At 45.1% G+C, this 17049-nt stretch overlaps 1 protein-coding gene across 2 annotated transcripts in view; it reads right to left on the minus strand.

Moving 5' to 3' along the window:
• Window positions 1-14578, minus strand: part of TNFSF8 (TNF superfamily member 8) — a 17901-nt gene extending 3323 nt beyond the window's left edge. For both annotated transcript variants that reach the window (XM_035892030.1, XM_009636450.2), the window contains exons 1-2: window positions 14154-14578; window positions 7501-7546 (exon numbers count right to left, since the gene is read on the minus strand). In XM_035892030.1, the coding sequence (XP_035747923.1) occupies window positions 7501-7546; window positions 14154-14348 (241 nt within the window). In that variant the 5' untranslated portion in view covers window positions 14349-14578. The remainder of the gene's footprint in view (window positions 1-7500; window positions 7547-14153) is intronic.
• Window positions 14579-17049: the final 2471 nt, after the last annotated feature.

Genomic DNA, 17049 nt, shown 5'->3' on the forward strand with positions numbered 1-17049 from the left:
GGGCACTGCATCCCGGCACTGCATCGCGGAAGGCATCCCAGGCCCTGCATCCCAGCACCCCCTTCCGGGACAGCATCCCGGGCCCTGCATTCCGGCACCGCATCCCGGGCACTGCATCCCGGCACTGCATCCCGGGATGGCATCCTGGGCACTGCATCCCGGCACCCCGTCCTGGGACAGCACCCCAGGCCTTGCATCCCGCACTGCATCCCTGGGCAGCATCCTGAGCACTGCATCCCAGCACCCCCTCCTGGGACAGCACCCCAGGCCTTGCATCCCAGCACTGGCTCCTGGTGTGCCATTTCCTGCATCCTGGACCCTGCACCCCACTGCTTCCCCTTGCATTTCATCTCCCTTCCAGCCACATTTCACCTTCCCATCTGCTCTGTGTAAGCTTCCCCTCCTCTCACCTTGCCAGACATTCATGGAACGGCCCTGGCTATTCCTCCTTTACTTTGTGGTTGTACAGAGCAGTGTTTGTACCGCCCTGTGCAGCCCACAGGCACATGGATACACAGACAAGACAGACATTCAGGAAAAACAGTGTATGTCCCCATGGCTGCAACCAGGCAGGCAACTGGCTATTTCTCATTGCATTGGCTCTCCTTCTTTACATCTGCTAGCTCTGCTGTGGCTGCGGAAAGGATGTGCATAGGGGCTCAGATGGGAGATTGGCAATTTCCTGTGTTTTATTCTGCAGCTAAATACCAGGAGTAAAGTTTGAAGGAGTTTCACTAAAGCCTTACCAAATTATACTACCCTTTCCATGAGTGCACAAACCACTTAAGTTTTCCTGTGACTCTGTTTATAAAAGTGGTATGAATCACTCATCCTATGAGGGTCTCTGAAGGACCTGTTAATATACAAAACTAAAGTCTACTAAGTTCTGACACTACCCCATGGCATGAGATGACATATTTCTTGTTCCTTACATGAAAAAGGAGTTTACTAAATACAGAGTGAGTCAAGGATCTTAACTTTCATAGGATTCCTGAAACTAAGAGTACAGGAGATTCAAATCTCCATACCCTTACAGTGTCTGCTTGGCCTGATTTTTAAGAGGTACTTGGTCAGGAGGATGAATGAATTAGGGAGAAACTGGTCCCACGCACAAGTCCCATGGGTTGGTGATTTTTAATATTGCACCCGTTGCACTCGTACTGTCGGAGAAGGAGGCTGTGGATTTCTTGAAAGAATTGCAGTCCTTCTCTGATTTCAGTAGTTGAAGTAGTTCCCTCCTTTTGAGGGAAGCAGGTGCTCATGGCACTCCAAGAATGAGTAAGTCGTGTATCGAAGTCCCTTGGCTGTGCTGGAAATCCCCAAAGAAAAACCAAAGCCTACTTTTCTGATCTTAGTCATGTCAATATAGCATTTGAGTGAGTGCACAGACACTACAGAGATGTGGAGATATGGCATAGGATAGGAGAAAACCCTTCTGGCCCTTATTTCAAAGTAAAGCTGTAGCAACAGTCTTTGGTAATGCATAGTCAGCGCCCTGAGCCCACTCACATTACAAGTGTCCTGCAAGAAGGGAGAATATTTTTACAGAAACTCGGTGGCATTTAGGGAGTTTACCCTATAAAGCAGAAAATCCCCTGCTGCTCAAGCAGGGTTTGGAAGCTGCAGCCCCACGATATCTGCTAAGCAAGCAAAGCGCTTGTGCCTGCACACAAACAGCCTGGTGCTGCCAGGAGCCCCGACGGTCATGAGCTGTCTCAGGGTATTCGTGGCATCTCTCATTGATCTAGCTGCACTTTGCATTGCCAAAGCTGTACTTGCATTTATTGCTGTCAGCAAGTTTTATGTGTGTGTGTGTGTGTGTGTTTAAACCATTTATTTGGTGACATCAGCTGTGTTTCTGAGAAGGCACGTTATGGAAAAAAAAATTGTTTTATAGAGACTTTTCCGGTTCTCACTCTGCTGAGGCAGCTTGTAGCTGTTTTCTAGTTTTATTTCTCAAGTTAATTCTTTTATCTGAAATATCTCAGCTCAAGCCAGGAGAGACTGAAATTACTAGAGTTTCAGGACTGATTGATGGGTATGTCCAATCACATCACCTAATTGGTTTTGCACTAGTAACAGTGTAAATCAGAATTAATCCCACTGAAGTCAGCAGGAGCTTAAAAATACTGAGAAGGAGAAAAAGCAAAGCCACATTTGGGACTAACTACCAAAGAGACCACACTGGTTTCACTGTCTGCCCTGTGCATGGATGCTGTAGATCAGGCTGTTTGAAGGAAGCCTGCTGATGAGGAAGGAATCTTAGTAGGAAGCCATTTAGGTTTTTTGTCCAAAAGAAGCTGTAGGGAGACAATTCACTTTTGTCTTCCTGATCCCTTTTCCCACCAGATGAGCATCCAGAGGGCGCAGTCCTGAGGAAAAGCGTCAGACTATTTCCATGAGCTTAACACAGCTTTTCCGCACTGAGCCCAAGGGGACACGCTGCAGGACTGTGAAATGGGACCTAGTGGAGCTGTGGCCTCACTGACATTCCCGTGATTTTCACCTGTGGTGCAAAATGTCTCAGCAAAACACAGCAGGACCTAAAGAGGCTGTGTCCTGCCAGGAGGCAGCCAAGGGCTGTGGAACATGTGGCTATACGGGCTGCTGCCAGCCAGGTCTGAAGAGATGTGACTCTGCCTGGTCAACTCTTGTCACTGCTGGCTGCCTCAGTTTCCCCACCTCCGAGATAGGTATAATGAGAGCATGGACAAAGGGCAGTGAAACCAAGAGCTGAAAGCAGCACGTCAGAGCACAAAGTGTTGCCACCCAGGCATCGAAAGCCTGGGGTTTTTGAGGCTTGTCTTAGTACCAGTCACCTCTTCCAGCGATATCCCTCTGCAGTGCATGTGGCATTCCAACTAGCTGGAGGCTGAGTGTGGACAGGCACAAGAGCAGGTCAAAAACCTGAACTTAGCTTGAGAGGTGAAGAATTGTGGGCAGGCAACAAACAGCTTTCAATTCCTCCGTATCCTCACCGATTTAAGTGCTTATAGAATTAGGCAAGGTGATTTCATACATCTCAGTCAGCATGCTAGAGTTAGCAGAACTTGCCTAATTTTATTGCTCAGTGGCCACTACCTGAAGTCCCTGTAGCTATCTGTATCTCCCTCCTTCCAGTTAGGTGTCCTGCAAACGGCTGCCGGCTGGCACTGAGGGACTGTCCCAGCTGGGTGACACTGTGACGAGTACCAGGTGGGTGATGTCCCCTCCTGGGCTCTGCTTGTGGCTGTGCCGCTCACGCATGCACCCAGTGCCTTTGGTCCTCGAGAGCCCAAAGGCTGTTGCTCTTGTTCTGTGCATTGCAAGGGAACTGAACTCATCTGGCAATTTAACCTCCTTCCAAAAATGCAAATTTTAGAAGTATCCCATTCTTTCCTCCAAATTTAGGAGGAACCTCTCATGAACTCCTTGCTGCTGCACACCTGATTACTGCAAAACTTGTAGAATTTAAGGCCAAAGCTATCCAAGCCTCTAGCCTGCTCGTCAGTATAGCATGGGTCACATAATTTCATGAGCTGTTCATTATATATTGATCTCTAACTTGTGTTTTAAGTATTGGAGAGACAGAAGATCTAACATTCAGCGTTTTGTAGCAATACCGTTCATCTCGTTATTAATTAATAAGCAACCAGCCCCCGTTATGAATAACTGGAACCTGTCTGGCTGCAGTTTCCTCCGGATGCTTGCCTAGGAGGATGGCCATGCACTCTTTCTAGCATTTGCAAGCCCAGGCTTGCCAAAATTTTTTGAACAGAGCCGCACAGCTCATGTACCCTGCCCTCCCAAGAGCAGACAGGAGTTTCACATATATGCACACCAACACAGGCACGTACGGAAGCTGCAAAACCAAAAATCTATATGGTCTAAATATGAGACACCCATTTCTGAAGAACCCACCACTGTGGGATTTGTGACTAACATCTCAGCAATCTCAATAGTGTTGCACTGGGACAGTTCCAGGCTGGAAGAGACCAGATTCAGTTGTAGAAGGCCAAACCGCACTCAGAGATATTTCTGTAAGCCTGGAAAGGCTTGTTGGCCTTTCTGCCTTCAGCCTGATTTACTCTAGGGTAGCAAGGGATGTGAGTGTCACCTGTGTTACCTAAAGTTCTCGGAGCCAGATTTTTATTTGGGAACCTATTTCCCATTGAAACTGTGCATGGGGTGCTGGATTTCCATTCCTGGTCTGTCCATCAACTGCTAATGGATCTTACTGCTGGACAAAAATATACATAAAGTGTGTGTATGTGTGCATGTATCTGCAGGTTTTTCCTTCTGTAAATGAGAACAGATTTTGGTATCATGTCCTTGTAGTTCAAAATAACTAAAAAAGCCATCAGTCAGGGATTAAATACGGTATAGGGAAACGAAGCTCAGAGAGGAATGAGAGGAGATGATGCAGGCTAAACCTTTCCAGACATTGGCAGGTCATAAATTTCTCCATGACTTAGTTTCCCTTGAAAAAAATGAAGCGAACAATAATAACTCTCTGGGCCATATTGATATATGGTTTGATATTTATGAAATGTGGATGAGTTTCCACAGAGAAATAGTTCCACGGAAAGAACATTTCACAAACACCTTGTTCATGATGAATCTCATCCTTTCCCCCTGTTGCTCATGTACTCCACCGACAATGGCACAGACGTTTTGAGGAGATTGATACCGGTTTTCACACAAACATTTAATTAGGTGACATTGCATTGCTCTCAGCTACTGCTTGCAGGTCCCTGCAAACCCATCCATTGAGGACTGACAGCTGAGTCGGGAACGTAAACCTTCGATAAATCTGCTGTAGTGTCTGCTGGTGTTCAGCTAATAATAGAACATAATCTCTTTGGAAATCTAAATGAAATCATTGTGTTTTTCCTGCTTTAATATTACAAAATTAATTCAGAGATGTAGCCGTGTCTGGACCACTGTCCATTTGCATTACAATGCTTGTCTCTGCCTGAGTGAAGCCCAGCTGATCCCACCAGCACAGTTCTGCATCCCCCAGTAGCTTCGCTGAGATGTTTTGCACAAGTAGGTACGGACACAGGGCTGGAGCAAGGCTGAGCACCCAGCTGGCAAACTGGCATCCTCATTTTTTGCTTTCTTGCCCATTTTTACTTCACAGAGCTTTGGAGCCCTGTTGTGGACAAGGTGGGTACAAAATACACCCAAATTACACTATCAGCATCTGAGCTGCCTGAGAGGCAGAACCAAATCTAAATCCACAGCAACTTCAGCCTCACCACAGTCCCCATCCTGAAATGTTTCCTATGTTTCTGTTCCTTGCTGCTCTGCAGCTGCTGGATGGGACCTTGCAGCAGTGGCCGCAACTCCCTGCTTAGAAGTCAGCAAGCAGTGCCTGGCAGCATATGACAGACCTCCCTGCCGAGGGGGCCTCAGTAAATTTCCCGCTGGGATATATTAATCAATTAGCCCTGCTTTATGCATTCTAAGGGAAAAATAAAAGGCCATTGTAATTTGCTCACACTCTAATGCTCTATTACCCTGCCAGAGATGTACAATAGAGCCTGGTAGGCAACGAGGGGTAGGCTGACAGAACGCTTACATCCTTCACAAACAGCTTTCAGCCACTCTTCCTGCCTTGTGGGGTTTCTCTATCATTCCCTCCTTTGTCTTTCACTAATGGCATCATCTCAGATTTAGCGGCAGAATTTGGAGCAAGAGGGTGCCTGTAATTGATATTGACCCACAGACAAAAAGGTTTCTGGCTAATGAAACAGCACCTTGTACATTCCTGGAGAGAGCATATTCCTCCTGCCTGGCACCGGAGGAGAAAAAGCAATTGGCAAAGGTTGCCTGATATGAAGTAAAAAAATAAAAATAAAAATAAATATATATATTATATATATTGCAATGTGCTTTTGGATTAGTGAGGCCTCTCCTCTCTGCCTGGGGAATGCCAGTGTTGCTCATGCTTTGCTTTCCAATACCACTGACCTACAAATAGAGTCTCTGTGGCTCCTCCTCTGTCAATCATTAGACTCCACACTGACAGCTTTCACTACCTCTTCCTAACTGGTGGTAAATCTCAGCCATGAAAACCGGCACAGTTTGGTGACTTCTCTGAGGTTACACTGGTTTGCAGGAGCAGAGGTTCTGCTCTGGGGCCGTACCGCCTCGCAGCTGCTGGGGACTCTCCATCATCATCCAGGCTGATGCTTTGCAGTCTGTTAGGTTTCCAAAGCTCATTTTTGAGCACCTTGTATATTCAGACCCTGCTTTATTTCTGAGGAGCTTCAGGTACAGAATAAAGAACTAGATGACCTAAGAAAGACTTAAAAAGACTTAAGGAGCTACTTAGGTCGATAGAGAGACAGCAACATGCGCTTAGGATGTCCTAGGGGAAAAGAAAATCCCTCCAGGTTACGGGAATTAAAAAAAAAAAAAATTATGGCTGGGCAAGATGTGAAGTTCTCAGAAAGGACATAGTGACACGCAGGGACTACTTGGAGACCTGTGGGCTATGAAACAAGTCCAATATGGAGGAGTCCCAGATTCAAAAATCATCCAAGATAGGATATGCGTGGCCCAAATGGTGCATTATGTCACCTGTGCGCAAAAGCGCAGCTTCAGAAAAGATGGTTACGTGATGAGGACTCTCTGGGCCTTGAACTTCAAATTCCCATTCTGCCATCGCTTCTAGATAAACACTGCGCTTCATTTTTCCCATCTGCAGAGTGGGAGGCAATGATATCTCCTATCCTCTGACTGAGTATGAACTTGTATTTGCAAGAAGTCAAAATACTTGGTGCTAACGGCTGTGTAACTGGGGAGGCAATGTCAATGAAATAAATAGCGCTCCTCCTGATTTATGCTAAGAAAAGCAGAATCTTGGTACACTGTCTCTGCTAGTTTAGTTAGAGAGTTTTTTCCTATATTGGGCTCACTGTGCTCATACTCTGCCTGTAAATTAAAGAATTAAAATTTAAAAAATATAATTAAAAAATGTAAAATTAAAATTCCTTGCTCTGTGCCCCTTGCTCCTGTTCTCCACTTGTCCTTTCTAGACCTACCCTGTCCCTCCTCCCTTTTCCCCACAAACCAGTAGGAACCACATGACTGCTCCAGGCCAGAGGAGTACAGGAGGAGTGTCAGTTGTTTTGAAATATGTGCCAACACATTTGCACCCATGCCTTGTGAACACGGGGACGTTACGCCCACATGTGCAAGAGCCAGCCCTTAAAATAAGACCTAATAGTCAGACTGACGTTCACATCCTCTGGCAAAAAGGCTCTCTTGCAAAGACACCTCAGGGCATATTCAGACATACTTGTTATTTCCTCAGCCATGCGCTGGTTTCCGGAGGTACCGAGTAATTTGAAAGCTATTTTTTCTTCTTCTTCTTTTTTTTCTCTACCTTGGCTTCTCACCAAGAAGAGACTTTGTGTGAAATGTTAAGATGCACACAGCTGGCTTATTTGTGATCCCAGGCAATATTTGCATTATAGACAAATGCCAGTTTAGTCAGTTTAGGTGCCTTACCTGTCCTGATAGGTTTCGCGATGCCCTCTGTGGCAGGATCAGCTGCCTGAAAGAGAAGCAAGAGAAGGGACGGTTATTCTGGGAGCACACCCATGTTCAAATATGATCCGGCTTTAAAAGTGGGTCTTAAAAGTTTCCATTGGATACCATGAAGGCAATACACGGCCTGATGCAGAGGGAGCCAGCACCAGGTACTACAGAATGTATGACTCCTATAGAGAATCACAAACCAGCAAGGGATTGCTGTGGAGCAAACAGCTCCAGCAAGCTCTCTGCATTCATCCAAATATCATCATCGGTCACCCCTCGTCACTGTCCTTTTTTTCTAACATAGGAAATCCACATTTCTCACACAGCCCCCCTGAGAGCCAGCATCTGTCCCTGGGAAGCCAGTAGCTGGATGAAAAGAAAAGCTGTAGAGCCCCAACACAGGTCTGAGCGTGACAGAGATGGTCTGCTTCACCTCTCCTCCTACTTCTTGCTGGGATGTAAACCCAAGGGTCAAAATGGCACGGGAAGTTGTTGTCCATCAGCATGACCTGAGAACTTCCCAGGAAACAAGCTTCAGGTGTGAAATATGGTAGGATTCATCTGTGGTCTTGCTTCTGTTTTATCACACCTCTCTTCCATCCACACATACAACCCTGAAGCCTGTGCTTGCTTGCATATTGCTTCCACACAAGTCAAGTCACTGACAGCTCATACACATCCATCAGTGCCCTTGAGAAGCAAACAAATTCTCCCAACAGCCAAGGAAAAAAAATGAGAGTGCCTCAGTGCTTGAAACTCTGTGTCACATCCCTTCACTCACACACACCAGGCAGTCCCACAGTGATTTCAGTATCAGGGACCAGTTTTTGCTCAGGCTAGCCTAAACCAGCTCCTCTTATCTGGATACCAATTACCTGGGCTAATTTTGCAGGCTAACCAGGCCAAGCCCAGTTTAGCACAGAATCATAGAATATCTGGAGTTGGAAGGGACCCATAGGGATCATCAAGTCGAACTCCCTGCTCCTGGCAGAACTACCTAAAACTAAGCCATATGACTAGGAGCGTTGTCCAGACACTTCTTGAACTCTGACAGGCTTGGTGCTGTGATTGCTTCCCTGGGGAGCCTGTTCCAATGACCGACCAGGTTGTCTAAAAAGAAGAAATTTGGGAATCTGGTGCCAGCTTTAGCAGAGCAGCTAATATCTCCTGGGAGAAAGGAGGCACACCATGCATGTGGTGGGAGGCAGCTTCATCCATAGTGGTCTTAAAACATAAGCACTTCATTTCTGTGTGTAAATGGGATAACGTGTGGTGTGGGGAGAAGGAAGATGGTTGGACAGTGAGAGAAGTCATGTTGTGTCTGTGGTACTTAATGTTCTAGCCTTAAATGTTTAAGAATACTTTTAATTAGACTTTGGCTTAATGTGACCATGTTTTCAACCATGGCTGAAGGGTAGAGCTGCATCTGCTCCTGGCAAAGCGATGTTATCCTTTGGTCTAATGCCAACATGCTGTGCCCTGCTGACAGAGATGGCATAGGTGTTTCATCATTTGGGCATCTGTAATATATGATCTGTTCACTTTCTCTCCCCGCAATTAGGTAACACAGGGGAGAAGTTATCTGTTGAGACAGTATTTCTCCAGGTGATCTTCCTAAGCTGTACAGGAAGGCTGCTGGGTTAGGAGAAGGATGGGAACCTAGAGCTGTAGTTTGAAAGAACAGGCATTTCCAAGCTTTTTGGTCATCTACATTATATCCTACCTTGCAACCTCTCATGGACCCTATGCACATGTATGATCAAATGTGGGACTGAGAACAGTCTCGGCTGAAAACACTCCCAAGGACCATCTGCCAGAGCCTCTGAGCTGCCGTCCTGGACCCTTGCACTGGGCTGTGCCTCTCATGTACACTCAGGGCACAGGGAAGCATTACTTTCCAATGCAATGTATGAGCATTTCTGCCCTCTACAGAGAATTAAAGGCGTTTTTGCATGAGAGAAAGGGGATGCTCCGTCCCCAGGTAGGTTATGTTAAATGAAATCAGACTGCAGACCCACTGCTGCCTGTAGAGAAGTGTTCGGTAAAGTGATTGAGACATTATCATTGCTGAGGTGTTCACCTTGCAGCCCTCCCTTGGAGATGGCGTGCAGGACAAGACTGATGGCTCACAGCTTGCTTTGTAGTCAGGGCAACAAAAACAAAATTAAAATGTTCTAATGTATGGTGTTCTCACCTGGGAAGTCTCCCAGTGGGTAAAACCAGCAGATACTAATGCAATTTATTTTAGTGACAATTGAATAGATATTCAAATAAAACTTTAGAGCTTGCTTTGAAATATTACTGGCATCACTTCTTTCTTTTCTAGCAGCAAAAATATTGCATGTAATGCTGTGATTTGGAATACAAAGAGGCACACAGTAGGAGCCCAAAGAGATTAAATTCTGCAGTGCCGGCCCAGGAAGAATTAATGACAATGAATTTCACCCTGTCTGGAGTGATCTCGGTGCTGCTGCTGAAGGATCTCAGTCTTCACTCAGCAAGCAGAATAATTTGAGTTTGCTTCATTAGAGAAAATGATAATCAGGTGGCAGTGCAAGTGATTTCTTTCTTTTTCTTTTTTTTTTTTTAAATCATTTTACAATAGAATTTCCCAAGCTGAGACAGACTGGTTGCTGCTAGAGGGTCATTCTGATGTCCTGTGTCAGAACTGTGAACATTCACTTAACCAGGGGTCTCTGAAGTGTGTATCTGCCTCTAGAAAGTCCAAGAAAACATACCCTGAAACCACAGTCCCCCAGCAACTGGCCTGGGGTCAGCTTGGCCAAGTCCAAGGCTCTCCCAAGAGCATGTCCGCAGAGCAGCCCTGCGGGGACGAGCTCTTTGGACTGCTGCCCTCCGAGGAAGTTTTGCAATTTGGAAAAAAGCCTCAAGGGTTTCCCGGGTTTCTGCTCAGCATCAAGCCATCGTTACCCAGCTCTGGCTGAGGGGGAAGGCAGGCAGTGGCACTTTAGGTAGGTGGCCCTGAGTTGCCAAGAGGGAAAGGCAGAAACTAGATGTGAAAGCTCCAGAAGGCGGAGTGCTGTCCCCGCAGCTGATCTGATAACGAGCATCACAGGAAACAGAGCTCCGTGTGAAATTCAGTTTTTCCAGTACTTGCAAAACCTATTAAAGTGACACCTCGAGACAGCAGGTGACTGTCACTGTACAGAATACCGATGGCAAGAGTTGGAACAGCACAGTTTTCTTCTAAAATGCCTCAGCGGTTTTCCTGTGGTGTTCAACAAGTGGGAAATGTGCTTTCAGGGCAATTTTCAGTGGTTTGTTGTTTTTTTTTTTTCCCTTTTAATTTTTGTCGGTGCTGTCCACCAGAGGGGGCCAATAGGAATCAACTGGGGCAGTCTGTGGCAAGATTACTTTTAAGCAGACATAAATCGCCAAATAGATAGTGCATGAACGTGCTAGGTGCTGAAGAAGTGAGTCCTGGTTACGGCAGTCCCACTGCTAAAGGGGTTTTACATTTTTGACTCTAGTAGCCTTGAAGACTAGAGCAGCAACCATAGATATCTGCACCGAGTCTTACAATTTGCCACATTGGTGCCTTAATTCTGATGAAAAGATTTGCCCGCGCAGTATGGAGGTTAAAAATGTGAAGTCTACAAAATTCAGAGCAGTGATGGACCATCCCAGACTATGGACTTGGACTTTCATGCAGAATTTGTTCCTAGAGGTAGGTGGCCTAGTTGTCTGATAGAGCATACCTTGCAGTACAGCATAAGATTTGCTAGGGTCTGTGTCTCTTAAAATTACATTTGTCTAGTCCTTTCTGTCCCATACGCTTTCACTGATTTTACATCTCTCTCTCTCTTTACATCAGTATCTACGTAGATGTGTATATATACATATAACCAGCAGCAGTGAAATGCAGCAGGCAGAAGGCTGGAGGTTTTAGCACTCTTATAATAGTCTTAAGAAGAAAAATGAAGGCTACAGACCACCATAAAGTGACTGTTCTTATTCCAGAGAAAAATAAAGTCACTTGTGGAAGACTGAGACAAGCAAATGGCCTGAAGCCAAGGGTTTCTGCAGATGAAAGCTGAAGAAATGAACTGACTTCAGCACTGCATGTAGTTAGTTCCCCAAAACATAGTTTAGTTCCAAAAAATTACACTTCCCAGGTCTGACACTAATGTGCTGTGCCACCCTTCTTGAAAACAAGGCGTGAAGGAAATTTCTTGTGGTGTTGGAAAATGCCAGGAGGAGCGTGTGGATAATGTGTATTAGAAGTGCTCTTAGAGTCAGAGGAGCAGCTTTGGAATCATAGTTGCTTTTTTATTTTGGTCTTTCATGTTGGATTTCCCTTATTCAGAGCACCTGGATTCTGGATGACCAAATGTCTTGTTTCTACACAGTTTGATTTGCCCTTTCCAATGCGTCTTCCTTCATCTTAAACTAGGCAAGTGTAAATTCATCAAAAGGAAGAAAAGCAGCCAATTTCCATGTACCTGCAATGGGGCTAGGGGACTCTGTGATCTGCTTGCCACCAGAAGCCTCCTCTTAATGCAGTGGTAGCCGAGACATGGGTCACAAGGCCTGCATTGTCCTAAGGACATGCACTCCTTTGGACAGAGGAAAATACAAGTTTCTATCGTGAAGTTGTCACTCACATAATCCAGCTGACAACATCTGGAGAGAAAACCAGATCATCCCAAGAGGCTGATCACCCAAAATGTTGGTCGTCTCTTGAGAAGTTACAAAGAAAGTAATTAAGCCAACTGATGGTGTTCTACTCCCTACAGCAACAGGACTCAATAGCCACAAGGCTCCAAGTACAAGGGCCTTCCAGACCTCCTGTCCTGGAGCTGCTGAAGGCAATGCTACAAGATACTCAGCCCAGCCACAACTGTATTTACCAAAGGAGTTTGTGCTGAGCCTTATACTCACAGTGTGACCATGAGCTAAAGTGTTTTTGGAGCAAGACCTGGAGTTTCTTGAGGAATTTGTGTCACCGAATGAACACTTGTTCCCTGGTCTGGAAATTCAAGACCAGCCACAGATGGAGAATGACTATGCTGCTTCTGAAGCGGGGGTCTTTCAGCTCCCTGAGAACAAGAACAGAAGTTCGGCTTTTACTGCCAAATTTCCTCTTGCAGTGTAAAATTGCTGCTCGATTTTATTTGTGTTTCTTGCACACCTCAGCTTCCTATGTTCTCCTTCAGCCAAGCTTGTTTCCAAAGCAGCTGCAATAATGCCATTACTCTTTTAAATGAAAACCTTGGCTCTTTCAGTAATATTGTTCCTCTGGCAACCAGTGCAGCTGCGTTTATCCTGATGGGGAAGTAATTTAATGCTTACTTTCATAATAAGTACAAATGAAAGCCTCATTATATAGGAAAGCTGTGGCAATTCTGTAATTACGCAGGCTGTTATTTTAAAGATCTCCCTTAATGTCCCACTATTTATCACTTGAAAACCCCCATGTCTCATTCTAACTGTGCCCAAGTTGCTTCTCTTTTGGAAGAACGCTGATTTCAGGTAAATGACTCCTCTCTGGTGCAACTTAAAGATGTATCAGTCAAGCCTTCATGGTTTAATTTCTGGTAATGTGCATACACAGACACAGAAATTGCACGGGGTAAATTTAGTAAGAGAAAATATTGAGCTGAAAGATCATATTTTGTTTTCCATGGCCAACTTCCTCCAGCAGCCTCATGCTGGTGCTTTCATTCTATGAATAGTAGTGGAGATACTTCAGTGCCTAGATTTCAAAGCCTATAAAACTTCTAACCTGTCATTTTACCTCAGTAAAGTTCATGGCAATGTTCCTGGTAAGATTAGAAATGCACTTTTTATATTCACCACCACCTGTAGCTCTGCCCTGGCTGTAACTCTCACTGCTTCTCCATTCAACCCCAGATCCACTTGAGAGCAATCCTCTTTATTTTAAGAAGGAAAAAATACCTGTAGCCAGAGAGAACAGTTGTTTTTGTCAGAGCTTTCCTCACTTATATCCTTCAGTCATCCTTGCTATAGCTCTACTTTTGCATTAAAAAGCACACCCAAGAACAGGACTGACAAAAAAGAGAGGGCCAGTGAGCTACTTTGCCCCCATCCCATGCTCACAAGAGAGCTCTGTTTCACCGCCTCACGGTGTATCCCAGCAGGCAGCACGACGCAGTGTCACTCACAGAGGTGTCTTGTGTTATGTCCGTTACTAAAATTCATCAGTATTTCAGAGGAACACACGTAGACACTACCAGACCAGACCATCGTGGACAGTGGTCACTCTTTGTAGAAGCAACAGGAGACACATATAAAACCAAGTAGCAGACACTGAGGCACTGATCTCTTCTCTCCACCACTCTTCCTAAGCAGGACAGAGGGTGGCTTGCATCTTGGATTATGAGCTTTTCACTTCCATTTACAGGGTAGAAATGGTGTGCCAGAAGTTAAGGCTGCCCATGGAGAAAGGCTGTCTTTTTTGGAAAGTTTATTCCTCTCCCTCTTGGTTTCATCTTTCTCTCCTCTAATTCACATGTGTGCATTTATAACAGGAGGAAGCAACTGATTTTCTGGCCATAGGATAATTTTTGGAAAGCATTAGTTTAAAAAGAAAAAAAAAGAAAGAAAGAAAAAGCCAATGAATAAAGTAAGAAATTGCTTACCATCCTCTGAACGACTAAGACCATGATGGTGGCTAACGCAAAGATGAGTAACACACCAAGGGTAGCGATGATGAAATACAAACATGTTTTGCTAGTGGCTCCAAGCCTCCTTGAAACGGTGCCTTCATTCACATGCATGGCTGATTCATGAGAGTCCTTCACCTGAAAAAGTGTTTGCTCTTGTGCTGAGCTCATTCTTATATAGCCCTCAGGGTACTGCTCTGTATCTCCCCTTGATCAGGTTCAAGTTGCAGCCCATCTCTGTTCCTGGCAGGATTTTCCCCGTTCATCCTGGCTCATGTGATCTGGAAAAAAAACTTCATCACTTGTAGTACAAAGAAACAGGGACCTGGGGGCGTGAAGCAGGATGCAGCTGTGAAGAGGGGAAGGAGCTTCATGTTCTTGATCAGGGATTTTGCGATGCAGTCTTGTATGCTGCATTGGAGGTTTCTGATGTCAGCAGGTGAAGTTACCAAGATCATTTGTGTGTCGTGTCCCCCCCTCCCCCCCGCCGTCACTGTCTTTCTGTAAAACAGAGAGCTATGCAAATTCTGTTTCATTTTATACTCGGTGCAGCTACAGTTCAGTACAGTAAATCACCCCGGAGCTCTGTCTTCCTGTTGCACAGAGTAACCTCTTCTTATTCTCCGTAGCGTCCCAGAGCTGTGATCTCCAGAGCTCTGTGGTCAGAGATGACCTAGGCTTTGAGTTTGGTGACTGTAACTCCTGCCCATGAAAGTCTGGAGATGTTAGGTGAAATTTTCATTGAAATATTTCATAGAAATGTGGCAGAAAGACATCTCGGATGCAGGATGCAAGTTCTAGGCAGAGGCATAGAAAGAAAGCAGTCACGCCAAAGCTGCCGAAAGCACGATGTTAGGATGTGCCCATAGAGGGTGTTTGTATTCACCTTCCTGCCCTGGATTGTTTGCAGCTTGTGAATTAATGCTCATTTCTATCCTGTCCACAAGCCTCTTCTCTGTCCTAGCCTGGGACCATCACCCAGCTGTGGGGTTTCTCATGGAACCTAAATGAGATTTTTTTAACTGGATGTATTCCTACTTCATTCCAGTGGGAAAGGACCAGCCATTCCTAACCCTGAATTTTTTATGTGATGTGACTCCTTGCTTTCTGGACAGTCCAGCTCTGAAGACACTTGGCTGTTTCTGAAAATTTTCATGGTTAGAAGCGTGTGCTCTTTTGATTCACATCAGTGCAAGCCAGTTAACTCGTGTAACATGATTAAAATGCCTAGGAGTATCATTTGTCTCAGCTATTCCTGGTTCGCTGATACAAGGACATCAGCGAGGCTGAACAGGGTCTTATCAACGGTCCCTCTAGCTCAACATCTTCCCTTCAGTAGAGAGCAACAAGAGATGTCTTGGGAAGAATATCAGCACACAGAAAGCAGGTAGAGTTATTTATTGAGTTTAATTCTCTAGTTTCCTCTGATTTGGGCTTGTGGGGCTCCCAAACCAGTTGTAATACCTTTCTATTTTAATGCAATTCTTTGTTACACCCCTGACATTAAAGGGTGTGGACATCTTACTATTATTACTACTATATTTTAATAAAATCACTGGAGCACAGCACTACAAAAGCTTCTATAGATTTCCAAAATAGTGTTTTTCAGGGCATCTCTTATCACCGTGGAAACAGGCACACTCTATTTTAATCAGAGACAAAGGGAAGCAGCCTCCTCTCCTTAAAGATGAGACAAGAGCATAACAGCCTTGGTCAGGGCTTCCTCGGGAAATCTGTCACTCATGCCTGACAGGTTGGATGAGATGGATCCTCACCTGCTGGGTCCCGCCTGGTCCATGCAAAACCTTGGACAGCCACTAGCAGCTGTGGTTCTCACTCACCCTGGTTTGTACTGGAAATTAATTGCAAGGGAAAGATTTACACAGTTTTGCCTGTGAAAGTTCACTTGACCCCTTAAAGCAGTCAGTCCTGCCGAGCAGCAAACCCACCTTTTGGGAAGCTGAACATGGAGGTGCCCTATCATTGCTCTTCAACCCTCCTTGACAATGTGACAATTCTGAAATGCAGGAAAATCCAAACTACAAAGATCTTGCAGTATCTACTGTTCTTGAAAAGATGCTTCAACATATGTTGCTTATGGCTAAGCAGATAGATACCTCTGCAATGAAGATGACTTTTGAGAGAATAATGGTGGTGTAGTTTTAAGGATGTTGCATCACGCTTGTTGTCATGAGGAGGGCATGACCCTCTGTGAGCTTGTAGGCTTCTGTGGTTGTACATGGATGTGCATGGTCAGCTCTTCAAACTGTGAAACACTTGTGCTAAACTTCCTTGTAAATAGACAACCAGATACTGTAGTGGTGATGACTAAAAAAGAAAAGGACATCAGTGAAAGCCAGTGAGGGAAAACAGGACAAATTCATCCTCTGTGTTAACAAGTGCAATCCAGATTAAATTTGGCCTGTTACTTTCTAAGCTAAATTTGGTTATCCCGCTAGTACAGCATTGGAAACCCACAGACTTTAGTAGAGTTGGAGATGCTGAAATCTGCTGGGAAGGACACATAATAATATATAGGGGCACAGAGCACCCACTCCTGCAGTGGTATCATGTTATACAGTGTTCCAGGACAGTAAAGGCAAATGCCTAAGGTTGCTCCAGGTACCAGTAGGATCTATGAATGATTCCCCTTTAGTGATGGGTGAAATATCTTGAAATGTGGAAGTGAAATACTGCTCAGCTAAGACAGCTACACTGTTAAGGCAGCCAGGGATTTTTGAACAGGATAACACTGCAGGATGAGGGGAAACTTTTGTAGCTTTGTCTTCGGCAGTAAATAAACGATGTACCTCGCTGTTAAATAGGTGTTCTTGGGGTACTGTGGCTGTATATCCTGGCTTGTAGGTGGTGA

The sequence above is a fragment of the Egretta garzetta genome, unplaced genomic scaffold (genome assembly GCF_000687185.1).
Source record: "Egretta garzetta isolate BGI_Z169 unplaced genomic scaffold, ASM68718v1 scaffold344, whole genome shotgun sequence".
Classification (NCBI taxonomy): Eukaryota; Metazoa; Chordata; class Aves; order Pelecaniformes; family Ardeidae; genus Egretta; species Egretta garzetta.